Source organism: Triticum urartu, chromosome 3A (genome assembly GCF_056163025.1).
Source record: "Triticum urartu cultivar PI428250 chromosome 3A, HENAU_Tu73, whole genome shotgun sequence".
NCBI lineage: Eukaryota > Viridiplantae > Streptophyta > Magnoliopsida > Poales > Poaceae > Triticum > Triticum urartu.
Genome location: NC_141875.1, coordinates 603,912,993 through 603,926,332, shown reverse-complemented (window position 1 = coordinate 603,926,332; position 13,340 = coordinate 603,912,993). Strand labels below are relative to the sequence as shown.

At 45.0% G+C, this 13,340-nt stretch overlaps 1 protein-coding gene across 4 annotated transcripts; it reads right to left on the bottom strand.

Moving 5' to 3' along the window:
- Nucleotides 1–8,090: 8,090 nt before the first annotated feature.
- On the bottom strand, nt 8,091–11,738 carry LOC125548842 (bZIP transcription factor ABI5 homolog). Of its 4 annotated transcripts, none has more exons than XM_087513536.1 (6): nt 11,614–11,738; nt 11,459–11,533; nt 8,890–9,924; nt 8,705–8,776; nt 8,578–8,607; nt 8,091–8,424 (listed from the first exon to the last, which is right to left on the bottom strand). In XM_087513536.1, exons 3-6 carry the CDS (start codon nt 9,718–9,720, stop codon nt 8,329–8,331), a joined length of 1,029 nt encoding a protein of 342 aa, XP_087369662.1. In that variant the 5' UTR covers nt 9,721–9,924; nt 11,459–11,533; nt 11,614–11,738; the 3' UTR covers nt 8,091–8,328. The 4 variants fall into 4 exon arrangements, with proteins under 4 accessions (XP_087369662.1, XP_087369660.1, XP_087369659.1 ...); XM_087513534.1 differs by having other exon boundaries at nt 8,551–8,607; nt 11,456–11,533; nt 11,614–11,737; XM_087513533.1 differs by having other exon boundaries at nt 8,551–8,607; nt 11,614–11,737.
- Nucleotides 11,739–13,340: the final 1,602 nt, after the last annotated feature.

The window sequence follows — 13,340 nt, the reverse complement described above, 5'->3', positions numbered from 1 at the left end:
CTATCAACTTTCAACTAAATTTTCTCTAGGAACATAACTAAACAATAGAACTGAAGCGCGAGCTACGACATAATTTGCGAAGACCTTTTGACTATGTTCAGGATAATTAAGTTCATCTTATGAACTCCCACTCAGATAGACATCCCTCTAGTCATCTAAGCGATTACATGATCCGAGTCAACTAGGCCGTGTCCGATCATCACGTGAGACGGACTAGTCAACGTCGGTGAACATCTTCATGTTGATCGTATCTACCATACGACTCATGCTCGACCTTTCGGTCTTCTGTGTTCCGAGGCCATGTCTATGCACATGCTAGGCTCGTCAAGTTAACCCTAAGTGTTTTGCATGTGTAAAACTGTCTTACACCCATTGTATGTGAACGTAAGGATCTATCACACCCGATCATCACGTGGTGCTTCGAAACGACGAACTTTAGCAACGGTGCACAGTTAGGGGAGAACACTTCTTGAAATTTTTATGAGGGATCATCTTATTTACTACCGTCATTCTAAGCAAATAAGATGTATAAACATGATAAGCATCACATGCAATCAAATAGTGACATGATATGGCCAATATCACTTTGCTCCTTTTGATCTCCATCTTCGGGGCTCCATGATCATCATCGTCATCGGCATGACACCATGATCTCCATCATCATGATCTCCATCATCGTGTCTTCTTGAAGTTGTCACGTCATCTATTACTTCTACTACTACAGCTAACGGTTAGCAATAAAGTAAAGTAATTACATGACGTTTATGTTGACACGCAGGTCATAAATAAATTAAGACAACTCCTATGGCTCCTGCCGGTTGTCATACTCATCGACATGCAAGTCGTGATTCCTATTACAAGAACATGATCAATCTCATACATCACATATATCATTCATCACATCCTTTGGCCATATCACATCACATAGCATACCCTGCAAAAACAAGTTAGACGTCCTCTAATTGTTGTTTGCATGTTTTACGTGGCTGCTATGGGTTTCTAGCAAGAACGTTTCTTACCTACGCAAAACCACAACGTGATATGCCAATTGCTATTTACCCTTCATAAGGACCCTTTTCATCGAATCCGATCCGACTAAAGTGGGAGAGACAGACACCCGCCAGCCACCTTATGCAACTAGTGCATGTTTGTCGGTGGAACCGGTCTCACGTAAGCATACGTGTAAGGTTGGTCCGGGCCGCTTCATCCCACAATACCGCCGAATCGAGATTGGACTAGTAACGGTAAGCATATTGAACAAAATCAACGCCCACAACTACTTTGTGTTCTACTCGTGCATAGTAACTACGCATAGACCTAGCTCATGATGCCACTGTTGGGGAACATAGCAGAAATTCAAAATTTTCCTACGTATCACCAAGATCTATCTATGGAGAGACCAGCAACGAGGGGAAGGAGAGTGCATCTACATACCCTTGTAGATCGCTAAGCGGAAGCGTTCAAGTGAACGTGGTTGATGGAGTCGTACTCGACGTGATCCAAATCACCGGAGATCCTAGTGCCGAACGGACGGCACCTCCGCGTTCAACACACGTACAGCCCGGTGACGTCTCCCACGCCTTGATCCAGCAAGGAGAGAGGGAGAGGTTGAGGAAGACTCCATCCAGCAGCAGCACAACGGCGTGGTGGTGATGGAGGAGCGTGGCAATCCTGCAGGGCTTCGCCAAGCACCGCAGAAGAGGAGGAAGAGGTGTTGGAGAGGGAGAAGGAGAAGGAGGCAACCAAAGGCATGGATGAAAAGCCCTCCTTCCCCACTATATATAGGAGGGCCAAGGGGGGGCGCCGGCCCTATGAGATCCAATCTCCTAGGGGGGGCGGCGGCCAGGGAGGTTTCCCTTCCCCCCAAGGCACCTAGGAGGTGCCTTCCACTATTGGGACTCTTCCCTTTTGTGAAACCCTAGGCACATGGGCCCCTTGGGGCTGGTGCCCTTGGCCCATGTAGGCCAAGGCGCACCCCCTATAGCCCATGTGGCCCCCCGGGGCAGGTGGCCCCACCCGGTGGGCCCCCGGGACCCTTCCGGTGGTCCCGGTAAAAAACCGATAACCCCGAAACTTGTCCCGATGGCCCAAATGGCACTTCCTATATATAATTCTTTACCTCCGGACCATTCCGGAACTCCCCGTGACGTCTGAGATCTCATCCGGGACTCCAAACAACATTCGGTAACCACATACAAGCTTCCTTTATAACCCTAGCGTCATCGAACCTTAAGTGTGTAGACCCTACGGGTTCGGGAGACATGCAGACATGACCGAGACGTTCTCCGATCAATAACCAACAGCGGGATCTGGATACCCATGTTGGATCCCACATGTTCCACGATGATCTCATCGGATGAACCACGATGTCAAGGACTTAATCAATCCCGTATGCAATTCCCTTTGTCTAGCGATATTGTACTTGCCTGAGATTCGATCGTCGGTATCCCGATACCTTGTTCAATCTCGTTACCGGCAAGTCTCTTTTACTCGTTCCGTAACACATCATCCCGTGATCAACTCCTTGATCACATTGTGCACATTATGATGATGTCCTACCGAGTGGGCCCAGAGATACCTCTCCGCTTACACGGAGTGACAAATCCCAGTCTCGATTCGTGCCAACCCAACAGACACTTTCGGAGATACCTGTAGTGTACCTTTATAGCCACCCAGTTATGTTGTGATGTTTGGCACACCCAAAGCACTCCTACGGTATCCGGGAGTTGCACAATCTCATGGTCTAAGGAAATGATACTTGACATTAGAAAAGCTTTAGCATACGCACTACACGATCTTGTGCTATGCTTAGGATTGGGTCTTGTCCATCACATCATTCTCCTAATGATGTGATCCCGTTATCAACGACATCCTATGTCCATGGTCAGGAAACCGTAACCATCTATTGATCAACGAGCTAGTCAACTAGAGGCTTACTAGGGACATGGTGTTGTCTATGTATCCACACATGTATCTGAGTTTCCTATCAATACAATTCTAGCATGGATAATAAACGATTATCATGAACAAGGAAATATAATAGTAATCAATTTATTATTGCCTCTAGGGCATATTTCCAACAGTCTCCCACTTGCACTAGAGTCAATAATCCAGTTCACATCGATATGTGATTAACACTCAAGGTCACATCCCCATGTGACTAACACCCAAAAAGTTTACTAGAGTCAATAATCTAGTTCACATTTACCATGTGATTAACACTCGATGAGTTCTGGGTTTGATCATGTTATGCTTGTGAGAGAGGTTTTAGTCAACGGGTCTGCTACATTCAGATCCGTATGTACTTCGCAAATCTCTATGGCATCTCCTAGATGCAGCTACCACGTTCTATTTGGAGCTTATTCCAAATAACTGTTCTACTATACGAATCCAGTTTACTACTCAGAATAATCTAGATTAGTGTTAAAGTTTGCATCGGCGTAACCCTTTACGACGAACTCTTTTACCACCTCCATAATCGAGAAAATTCCTTAGTCCACTAGTTACTAAGGATAACTTTGACCGCTGTCCTGTGATCCATTCTTAGATCACTCTTGTACCCCTTGACTGACTCATGGCAAGGCACATTCCAGGTGCGGTACACAGCACAGCATACTGTAGAGCCTATGTCTTAAGCATAGGGGACGACCTTCGTCCTTTCTCTCTATTCTGCCGTGGTCGACCTTCGTCCTTGCATACTTATCAGCATCTTTCAGGATTGACAAAACCTTCTGGTTGTATCACATACAACCTTTCCTCAAAAAAAAACGTCGAGGAAACAATGTTTTGACATCCTATCTGCAAGATTTCATAAATAAAACAGTAATCGCTAATATAATTCCAACAGACTCTTAGCATCGCTATGAGTGAGAAAGTCTCATCGTAGTCAACTCCTTGAACTTGTCGGAAAACATCTTAACGACAAGTCGAGCTTTCTTCAATGGTGACATTTACCATCATTGTCCGTCTTCCTTTTAAAATCCATCTGCACTCAACAGCCTTACGACCATCAAGTAGTTCTTCCAAAGTCTACACTTTGTTTTCATACATGGATCCTCTCTCGGATTTTATGGCCTCGAGCCATTTATCGGAATCCGGGCCCACCATCGCTTCTCCATAGCTCGTAGGTTCATTGTTGTCTAGCAACATGACTTCCAAGACAGGATTACGTACCACTCTGAAGTAGTACGCATCCTTGTCACCCTACGAAGTACGGTAGTGACTTGATCCGAAGTTTCATGATCACTATCATAAGCTTCTACTTCAATTGGTGTAGGTGTCACAGGAACAACTTCCTGTGCCCTGCTACACACCAGTTGTAGCGACGGTTCAATAACCTCATCAAGTCTCCACCATCCTCCCACTCAATTCTTTCGAGAGAAACTTTTCCTCGAGAAAGGACCCGATTCTAGAAACAATCCCTTATTGCTTTCGAATCTGAGACAGGAGGTATACCCAACTGTTTTGGGTGTCCTATGAAGATGCATTTATCTGCTTTGGGTTCGAGCTTATCAGCCTGAAACTTTTCACATAAGCGTCGCAGCCCCAAACCTTTAAGAAATGACAGCTTAGGTTTCTCTAAACCATAGTTCATACGGTGTCATATCATCAGAATTACGTGGTGCCCTATTTAAAGTGAATGCGGTTGTCTCTAATGCCTAACCCATAAACTATCGTGGTAATTCGATAAGAGACATCATGGTATGCATCATATCCAATAGGGTGCAGTTATGATGTTCGGACACACCATCACACTATGGTGTTCCAGGCTGTATTAGTTGTGAAACAATTTCCACAATGTCTCAATTCTGTGCCAAACTCGTAATTCAGATATTCATCTCTATGATCATATCATAGATATTTTATCCTCTTGTCACGACGATCTTTCAACTTCACCCTTAAATTACATGAACCTTTCAATAATTCAGACTCGTGATTCATCAAGTAAATATACTCAACATCTACTCAAATCATCTGTGAAGTAAGAACATAACGATATCAACTACACGCCTCAGCACTCATTGGACTGCACACATCAAAATGTATTACTTTCAACAAGTTGCTTTCCAGTTCCATTTTACTGAAAACGAGGCTTTCAGTCATCTTGCCCATGTGGTATGATTTGCATGTCTCAAGTGATTCAAAAATCAAGTGAGTCCAAACGATCCATCTGTATAGAGTTTCTTCATGCATATCTACCAACAAACATGGTTCGCATGTCTCAATCCTTTCAAAAACGAGTGAGCCCAAAGATCCATCAACATGGAGCTTCTTCATGCGTTTTATACCGATATGACTTAAGTGGCAGTGCCACAAGTAGGTGGTACTATCATTACTATCTTATATCTTTTGGCATAAACATGTGTATCACTATTATCGAGATTCAATGAACCATTCATTTTAGGTGCAAGACCATTGAAGGTATTATTCAAATAAACAGAGTAACCGTTATTCTCCTTAAATGAATAACCGTATTGCGATAGACATAATCCAATCATGTCTATGCTCAACGCAAACACCAATCTCGATGGTAGAGGGAGCGTGCGATGCTTGATCATATCAACATTGGAAACACTTCCAACACATATCGTCAGCTCACCTTTAGCTAGTCTCCGTTTATTCCGTAGCTTTTATTTCGAGTTACTAACACTTAGCAACCGAACCGGTATCTAATACCCTGGTGCTACTAGGAGTACTAGTAAAGTACACATTAACACAATGTATATCCAATATACTTCTATCGACCTTGCCAGCCTTCTTATCTATCAAGTATCTAGGGTAATTCTGCTCCAGTGGCTGTTCCCTTTATTACAGAAGCACTTAGTCTCGGGTTTGGGTTCAACCTTGGGTTTCTTCACTAGAGCCAGCTGATTTGCCGTTTCATGAAGCATCCCTTTTTGCCCTTGCCCTTCTTGAAACTAGTGGTTTCACCAACCATCAACAATTGATGCTCCTTCTTGATCTCTACTTTTGAGGTGTCAAACATTGCGAATATCTCAAGGATCATCATATATGTCCCTGATATATTATAGTTCATCACGAAGCTCAAGCAGCTTGGTGGTAATGACGTCGGAGAACCATCACTATTTCATCTGGAAGATCAAATCCCACTCGATTCAAGCGATTGTTGTACTCAGACAATCTGAGCACAAGCTCAACAATTGAGCTTTTCTCCCTTAGTTTGCAGGCTAAGAAAATCGTCGGAGCTCTTATACCTCTTGACGTGGGCACAAGTCTGAAATCCCAATTTCAGCCCTCGAAAAATCTCATATGTTTCGCGACGTTTCAAAAACGTTTTCGGTGCCTAGATAAACACTGACATTTGGGTTGTTCTGGGTTTTAGGTATTACTAATAAATTGCTATACCACCCCCTTCAAAAAGAAAAGGTAACTAGTAAATTTTCGTTGTAGTTGCATCAAACACACAAAATGGCCAGAATGCAGTTCCTCCTCATCCTCCTACCAACACAACAATGGAAGCAAAATGGTGTGTCACCATTCTCTAGAAACAGCTGTCGCAATGCCGCAATAGGGCACCACCCTTCTTGGTGTTGACATTCTCCTTGGACTGTTCCATCATCTTCAACGTCGGGTGTAAAAAAATCACGACCACATGGTGTTACCATAAACACACACCCATTTACTATTTTAAGACTTGGCTATTGGGTTGTTGCAAGCAATTAGCAAATGACGGTAATTGCATGAGGGTTTTTTTCTTAGAAAAGGAGGATCACTCCTAGCCTCCGATGCACGACTAAACTCAACTCGTGTGTCATCTCCACCTCTTCAGAAGATAACAAAGGCAAAGACTCCAACATAAACCGGAAATGGACCACACACATAGCATCACATCATATTAAAGCGTGAGTACACAAGACGCAGAGTATCTAGTCCCGACCTCATATGCTCTCTAATGAACAGTAAAATCAAAAAAGAAAAAATATGAATTATTCCAGGTTCAAACTTTGACAAATGTTTTCATGATTCCAAATTTCATCCTGAAATAACATTCGTGAAAGGCATGCCAAAAAATTGAATGTTATTTCGGGATGAAGTTTACAAGCACTGAGAACATTTGTCAAAGTTTACACCCAAAAAAATTCAGAGTTTATTGACATCTTTTCATTTTGTTTAATTTAACATTCATCCTGAGCTCAATTAAGCTCAGAAGTAGAAGGGGACTTTCGGAGTACACATCAACATATTGCTATTTTTTCCATTTGTTTGAAGTTTTTCTCACAAACCCATCATCACCTACAAACAGTAACAACAACACAAGTTCACTTGCTTGACTAGATAAACGCTGATATTTGGGTCTTTATGGATTTTAGGTACCACTAGTAAATTAATATATCATCCCTCTTTGCAAAGAAAACGTAACTGCTATCATCACCACCATTGTCGTTGTAGTTGCATCAAACACACAAGACAACCAGATTCAAGGCTATGGAAGTTGAATGGTGGGTCACCGTTCACCAGATGCAACTACCGCAGCAGGGCGTCACCCTTCTTGGCATTGATGTTCTCCTTTGACTGTTCCATCTTCTTCACCATCTATAAAAATATCTCGGCCATAGGGTATTACCATCAACACACACATTAACTATTTTCAGACTTGGCAATTAGGTTCTTGCAAGAAATTCGCAAATGTTGGTAAGTGTAGGAGGATTTTTCTGAGAAAAAGAGGATCACCGTTGGCCTCCGATGCATAGCCGTAAGAGTATGAAGGTTGATGATCGACATCATGGTTGGCCAACCGGGAAGTGCAACTGAAGGCTATCCGGACCCTCAAGCAGTGAGCCATGATGGAGGGGAAAGGGAATAGACTACCCAAGCGTTGCGAACGGGGACCATCGTCAAGTCTCATGGGATCCCATGTGACCACTTATTTGAATAGCTCAAATTTCACTGGATTTAAAAACTATTTGAATGGCTCAAATTTCACCGATGTGAAAAAGTGTGCCTACGTTACTAAACTCAACTCGGGTGTCATCTCCAAATCTTCAAAAAAGAACAAAGGCGATGACCCCATCAGAAATGGACCACACACATTGCATCGCATCATATTAGAGTGCTAGTACACATAAACATATTGCTAACTTTCTTTTGTTCCATTTTCCTGAAATTCTGACAAACCTATATACCTATAAACAATAACAACAACATAAGTTCACTTGCTTGACCAGAAAAACACTGGCATTTGGGTCCTTATGGGTTTTAGGTACGACTAGTAAATTGCGATACCACCCCACTCTAGAAAGGAAAGGTAACCATTATTCATTCTCATCCTCCTGCCAGCACGACTATGGAAGCTGAATGGTGGGTCACCTATCCCCAGATGCAGCTACTGCAGCGCCGTGACAGGGCGCCACCCTTCTTGGCGTTCACATTTTCCTTGGACTGCTCCATCATCCTCTCCACTAGCTGTAAGAAATAAAAGATCACAGCCACAAGGTGTTTTCATCAGCACACACACATTGACTGTTTGAAGACCTTGCATTTAGATTGTCACAAGCAATTGGCAAGTGATGGCGAGTGTAGGAGGATTGCCACATGATGGTGGGAAAATGTACATACAATTTGTTTCTTGGTCAGCAAAATCATCTTCTGCAACAAAACGGTGAAACATTTTAGTAACGGTAAGAACTGAAAAGACTAAGAAAACTGAATTTTCTCATGGTTTCATTGGTAAGCAAATTCGTACCTCCTTAGCTTTCAGACGAGAGTTCTCCTCCTTGAGGTGATTTAGTTCGGCTTCAAGCTCCTTGGTATAAGCCTGTCCGGTTAAGAAAGATAGAGAGTGTAAGTGTCACCAACCTTGTTACTAGTTACCACCATTGCAGAAATGGCATTGCATAAAGCCAACAATTTTGGCAGCCAAGTAAGTACCTGCTTCCTGCCACGTGATTGTGCAGCTGACTCACGGTTCTTGATCATGCGGTGGTGGCGGCACTCGATGCTCCCCTCACAGGACTGATCCTCCGGAGCACCGCGCTTCCGCGCGCCACTGTTCTCCATCATCGTTCTGTCGCCCATATAGTTCATCATGTCAACCTCCGTCATGGTGCTCCTCCCGTCCGACGACCCTAGGCTCACGATACCCACCCCACCTTGAGGAGGTGGTGGTAGCGGCACCACGACCATCCCTGCGTACCCGTTGGGGATGAACACCATGCCATCGCCCATCACCTGGAACATGTCGTTGGCCGGTGCAGGGTTCATCTGTCCATGGACCATGCCGACCGACACAGGCGCTTGGCCACCGGTGCCAGATCCCCGGACCACACCAACCTTGACAAGAAATTGTTCTAGCGTCATCTCTCCAAGCGTCCCCCGCTGTTCATTCGCCGCAACCCCACCACCATTCCCCGCCGGTGGTTCGACGGGAATCAATGGCGAGGGCCGCGCGGACTGAGGCTGGGAATGCACCGGGCGGGTCTCCCTATTGATCTCAGCCCACACCTCCTCCACCATCTTCCGGCATAGCGGGGGAGGCAAGGAGAACGACTCCTGTCGGGCTAGGTTGCTTCCTCCTGCATCTTCGCCACCTTGGCCTCCATCAGCACCCACCACCGAAGCCACCTCCATGCCCACCAAGACACCACCGGTCGCCTCTTGGAACTCCTTGTCATTCCATATGTTGCTCATGAACTTGTCCATGTTCATGGACCCAAAGTTGTGCCCTGCCTCGCACATAGAGTATTGCAGCTCGTCCAACATTGGCGCGAAGATGGAAGACTGCCGTGCCGGTGCAACCGTCTGCTCCTCACATTCGAGAACGCGCGGGTGCGAGGTGACTTCTTCCTCGGAGAAATTCACGTCCTTGCTCCTGACGCCATCCTATCTCTCCTCGCCACGGTGGTCTCGCTCTACCTACTCTTGCTTGTGGGTTCTGGTGTGTGGTCCAGTCTTGTGCCGCTCCCCCTATTTATAGCATGCAGCATGCAAGAGATAAGCATCAATTAAAGCATTAGATAGCTATTAAATTCATGTCATTGATGAAAAAGGTGGGCTATAGATAGATAGATAGATACATTAGTAGATAGTTCATCTCGTACTGGATAGATAGGGTACTGCCAAAGCGCCAGACGTGGCCACAAGTTAAGCCTGGTATATGAGACAAACTCGGGGGGTGTGCTGGTTCCATTCAATAGCTACCCGATGATGGTTGCCGCTGGGACGCCTCAGTACCAACGACTGAGCATTATGCACGTTAGCATGGGAGATAAGTATATGAGTAAACCGCGTGTGGCCGTTTGCCACTGCCTACTACTGCCAAGATCGCCGTTTCTAATTCGGGGGATGGATTAGTACAAGGAGTCTTACAGCATGATGCTCTTCAATTCATAGAGGTGACAAATGTGGTGTCATCAAAAATGGAAAAAATAGATAGGTGACAAAAGGTAAAGTCATTCTACACGCAAAGAGTGAGACATGCATTTTTTGGAGAAAGTGAGACATGCATGTTAAATTGCATGTCTACCTTTTATTTTTTGGCCTGGAGCCCTGGATCATCTAGAGGGAATCTAGGCCTAGAATTTGTCGTGCACTAGTGGGCCTCTAAGGACCACAACTACACCAATATAGTTTAAACAATTGTGGCATATACTGATCTCATACCCTTTTTTGCGAGACATCTCATACTGACTCTTGTGTGTTCTACAAAAATGGCATACTAACTCTTGCGTGTTCCAGAAAAATGTCATATTGTCCCTTCAAGGAGTGGAAAATCAATAAAAAAATGGAGGATTAGAAAAACTGTAGGGGGTCAGCAAGGGGGGTTCAGATAGAAATAATGGCTAGACAATACCAGGATGCATTTCTGCCCGCCCTAGCACTTCCACCAACCACCGCAGAAACATGCATAATCTCGTGTATCATGTTCCACTAACTCTACTAATTCACAAACATACCTTTACAAGACTAGAACCTGAAGACTGGGCCACTTTGCTTCCCAAATCGATAATAATTTCATCATGCGGGGTCAGATCCTGCATCCTCCCACCCCACCCCTCCCCGACCAAACCCTAGCCCCCAAAATCCTTGTCGTGGCGAGCACACATATGAAATCAATGCATCATAATAACAAAAAATAAAGTGTGCTGGACCACCAAGGGTGGGAGGGGGTCCAGATAGAAATCATGGCTAGAGGATACCAAGATGCATGTCCACCTGCCCAAGCACTTCCCTGAACCATCGCACAAACATGCATCATCTTGTGTCTCTCATTCCTCTAACTCTACTAATTCACAAACACATGTTTACAAAACTAGAACATGAAGACCGAGCCACTCTGCTTCCCAATCGACAAGAATTTCATCATGCGGGGTCAGATCCCGCATCCCCTCACCCCACCCCTCCCCGAACAAACCCTAGCCCTCGAAATCCTTGTCGAGGCGCGAGCATACAGATAAAATCGATGAATCATAATAACAAAAATTAAAGTGCGCCTCACCACCAGACAGAAATTGAACTTGTATTCTCCCTTAAAACCACTTATATCCCAGATCGGCTTCGCAGATTTCGCAAAAATCTGTCATTAATACAACGCACATCAAACACGTCAAAGATTAGGACAACGAGTTAAAGAGTGGGTGGATCCATGATTCCTACCTCGTATGAGAGTGAGAGCAGACAGATTCTGGCGGCGGCGAGCCAAACCGGCTAAAAACTCGAGGGCGAGGAGATCTGGTGTGGGAAAGAGGAGAGAGAGTGCGTGTGGTGTAAATGCAGCCCACGGCAAGCCTGGTTTTAATGGGGAAAAGGGTTGTGGTTCCCTAAAGTAGTGAAACTTTGGACCCTAGTCCACCCACACCCCTAGATCATCTCCTCCCTTCATTTTGTAACATATGGCTATCAATATGTCTCACCAAAAAGGATACAACACGGACGCTCAATGTCAGATCGCGCTATATTGCCAACATGTGTGGTCAATGCAACATCATTGCATTAGGCCAGGAGATTTGTGAGGGGATTGATTTTTTCTAAGAAAACCTATGCTTATTAGCCTCTAGCTAAATATTGTCTAGGAATTTTCTTGATGGTTGACGTGTTTGCACTATTTGAATTCACCTAGAGAGTCAAGGACCCTATGGCCAGATTCAAACCTTTGTTTGAAATTTGGGAGAAACAGAATCAACCCTACAAGGTTTAGGGAACAAATCAGAATCCAAATATAGGTTGAAAATTAAAGTATTTATTTGGGCATAAGGCTATCCTAAATAAGACCTAGATGATATTCAAGCTCAAATAAATTTTCCTAAATGATTGAAGTGGATTGGTTGGAATCAATTCAAAATTCAAATGGGGATTTTTATGAAAAGGGGCTTGCATTTATTTAGCAAGAGAGTGAATCCCATATGTCCAAATAATAGGCTTGACCTTCTGCCAAATTTTCCATTGGATTTCAAACATATTTGGGTTTAAACCAAATTGAAATTGAAGATGGAAAATAAAGTGCAGAAAACGTATGCTCAAAACAGCCAAATAAAATGTTGGCATAAATATTCATATTTGAAATCAGGGAAAGTTTTATTTGTTAAGAAAAATCAAATCAAATTCAAATGAAAAGGCAAAGAAAAAACAAAAAAATGGAAAAATAAAAATGCCTAGCCGAGCAAGCTAGCCATGCTAGCCCAGTTAAGCCAACCACAACCCAACCCCGCGCACACCCTCTCTCTCTCTCTCCCTGAGTTGCTGACCAGTGGGTCCCACTAGTCAGGGTCACCCCCAACCTCCAACCGCCCACGCGTGCACACCGACCACGATCTCCACCTCGCGCGCATACCGTCCATGCTAGCTCCTACCTCCATGTCCATTAAATAGCCCCAGACACTCTCACCACTTCCCCTCTGCATCCCCCTCACAACGCCACCAGGCTCCGCGCTGGTGAACCCCTGAGCTCCGCCACTAACCTAGAAACTCCAGCGTCAATTCCGGCGAGTACAGTCACCCCGATACCAACCACCACCACCACTCGACTCCCCGCACAACGGCGCACCCCCTGGACATCTTTCGCGGCGACATGAGCTTCCTCTATGCCCGACTTCGACGAAGCCCGAGCCTCGCCGCCGTTGTGACCTCAACTCCAGCGACACCGTGAGTGTCTTGCCCCACGACCTTCTCCATCGTGTTCCCCTTGATCACGCACGTCGTCTAATCCGTTTGGTTCATCATTAGGCACTCAATCTCGAGCACCGCTTCATCACCCGAAGTCCCGCCGACGCAACCGAACTTCAGTGAGCTCGCCCCGCGAGTATCCATCACCCACGAGGCCAGCCGATGCCACCTTCGATCTCCCCGAGCAACACCGAGCCTGTCTGTGCCCTCTGCTACCCAAG

Bases quoted from the DNA above. Each gene is read 5' to 3' on its own strand.
- LOC125548842 (XM_087513534.1), bottom strand. From the start codon at position 9,720: ATGTTGGACGAGCTGCAATACTCTATGTGCGAGGCAGGGCACAACTTT. The intron at 8,777-8,889 runs GTACTTACTTGG...TTAACCGGACAG, and splicing joins AATCACGTGGCAGGAAGCAG to GCTTATACCAAGGAGCTTGA. The intron at 8,608-8,704 runs GTACGAATTTGC...GTTTTGTTGCAG, and splicing joins CTCGTCTGAAAGCTAAGGAG to AAGATGATTTTGCTGACCAA.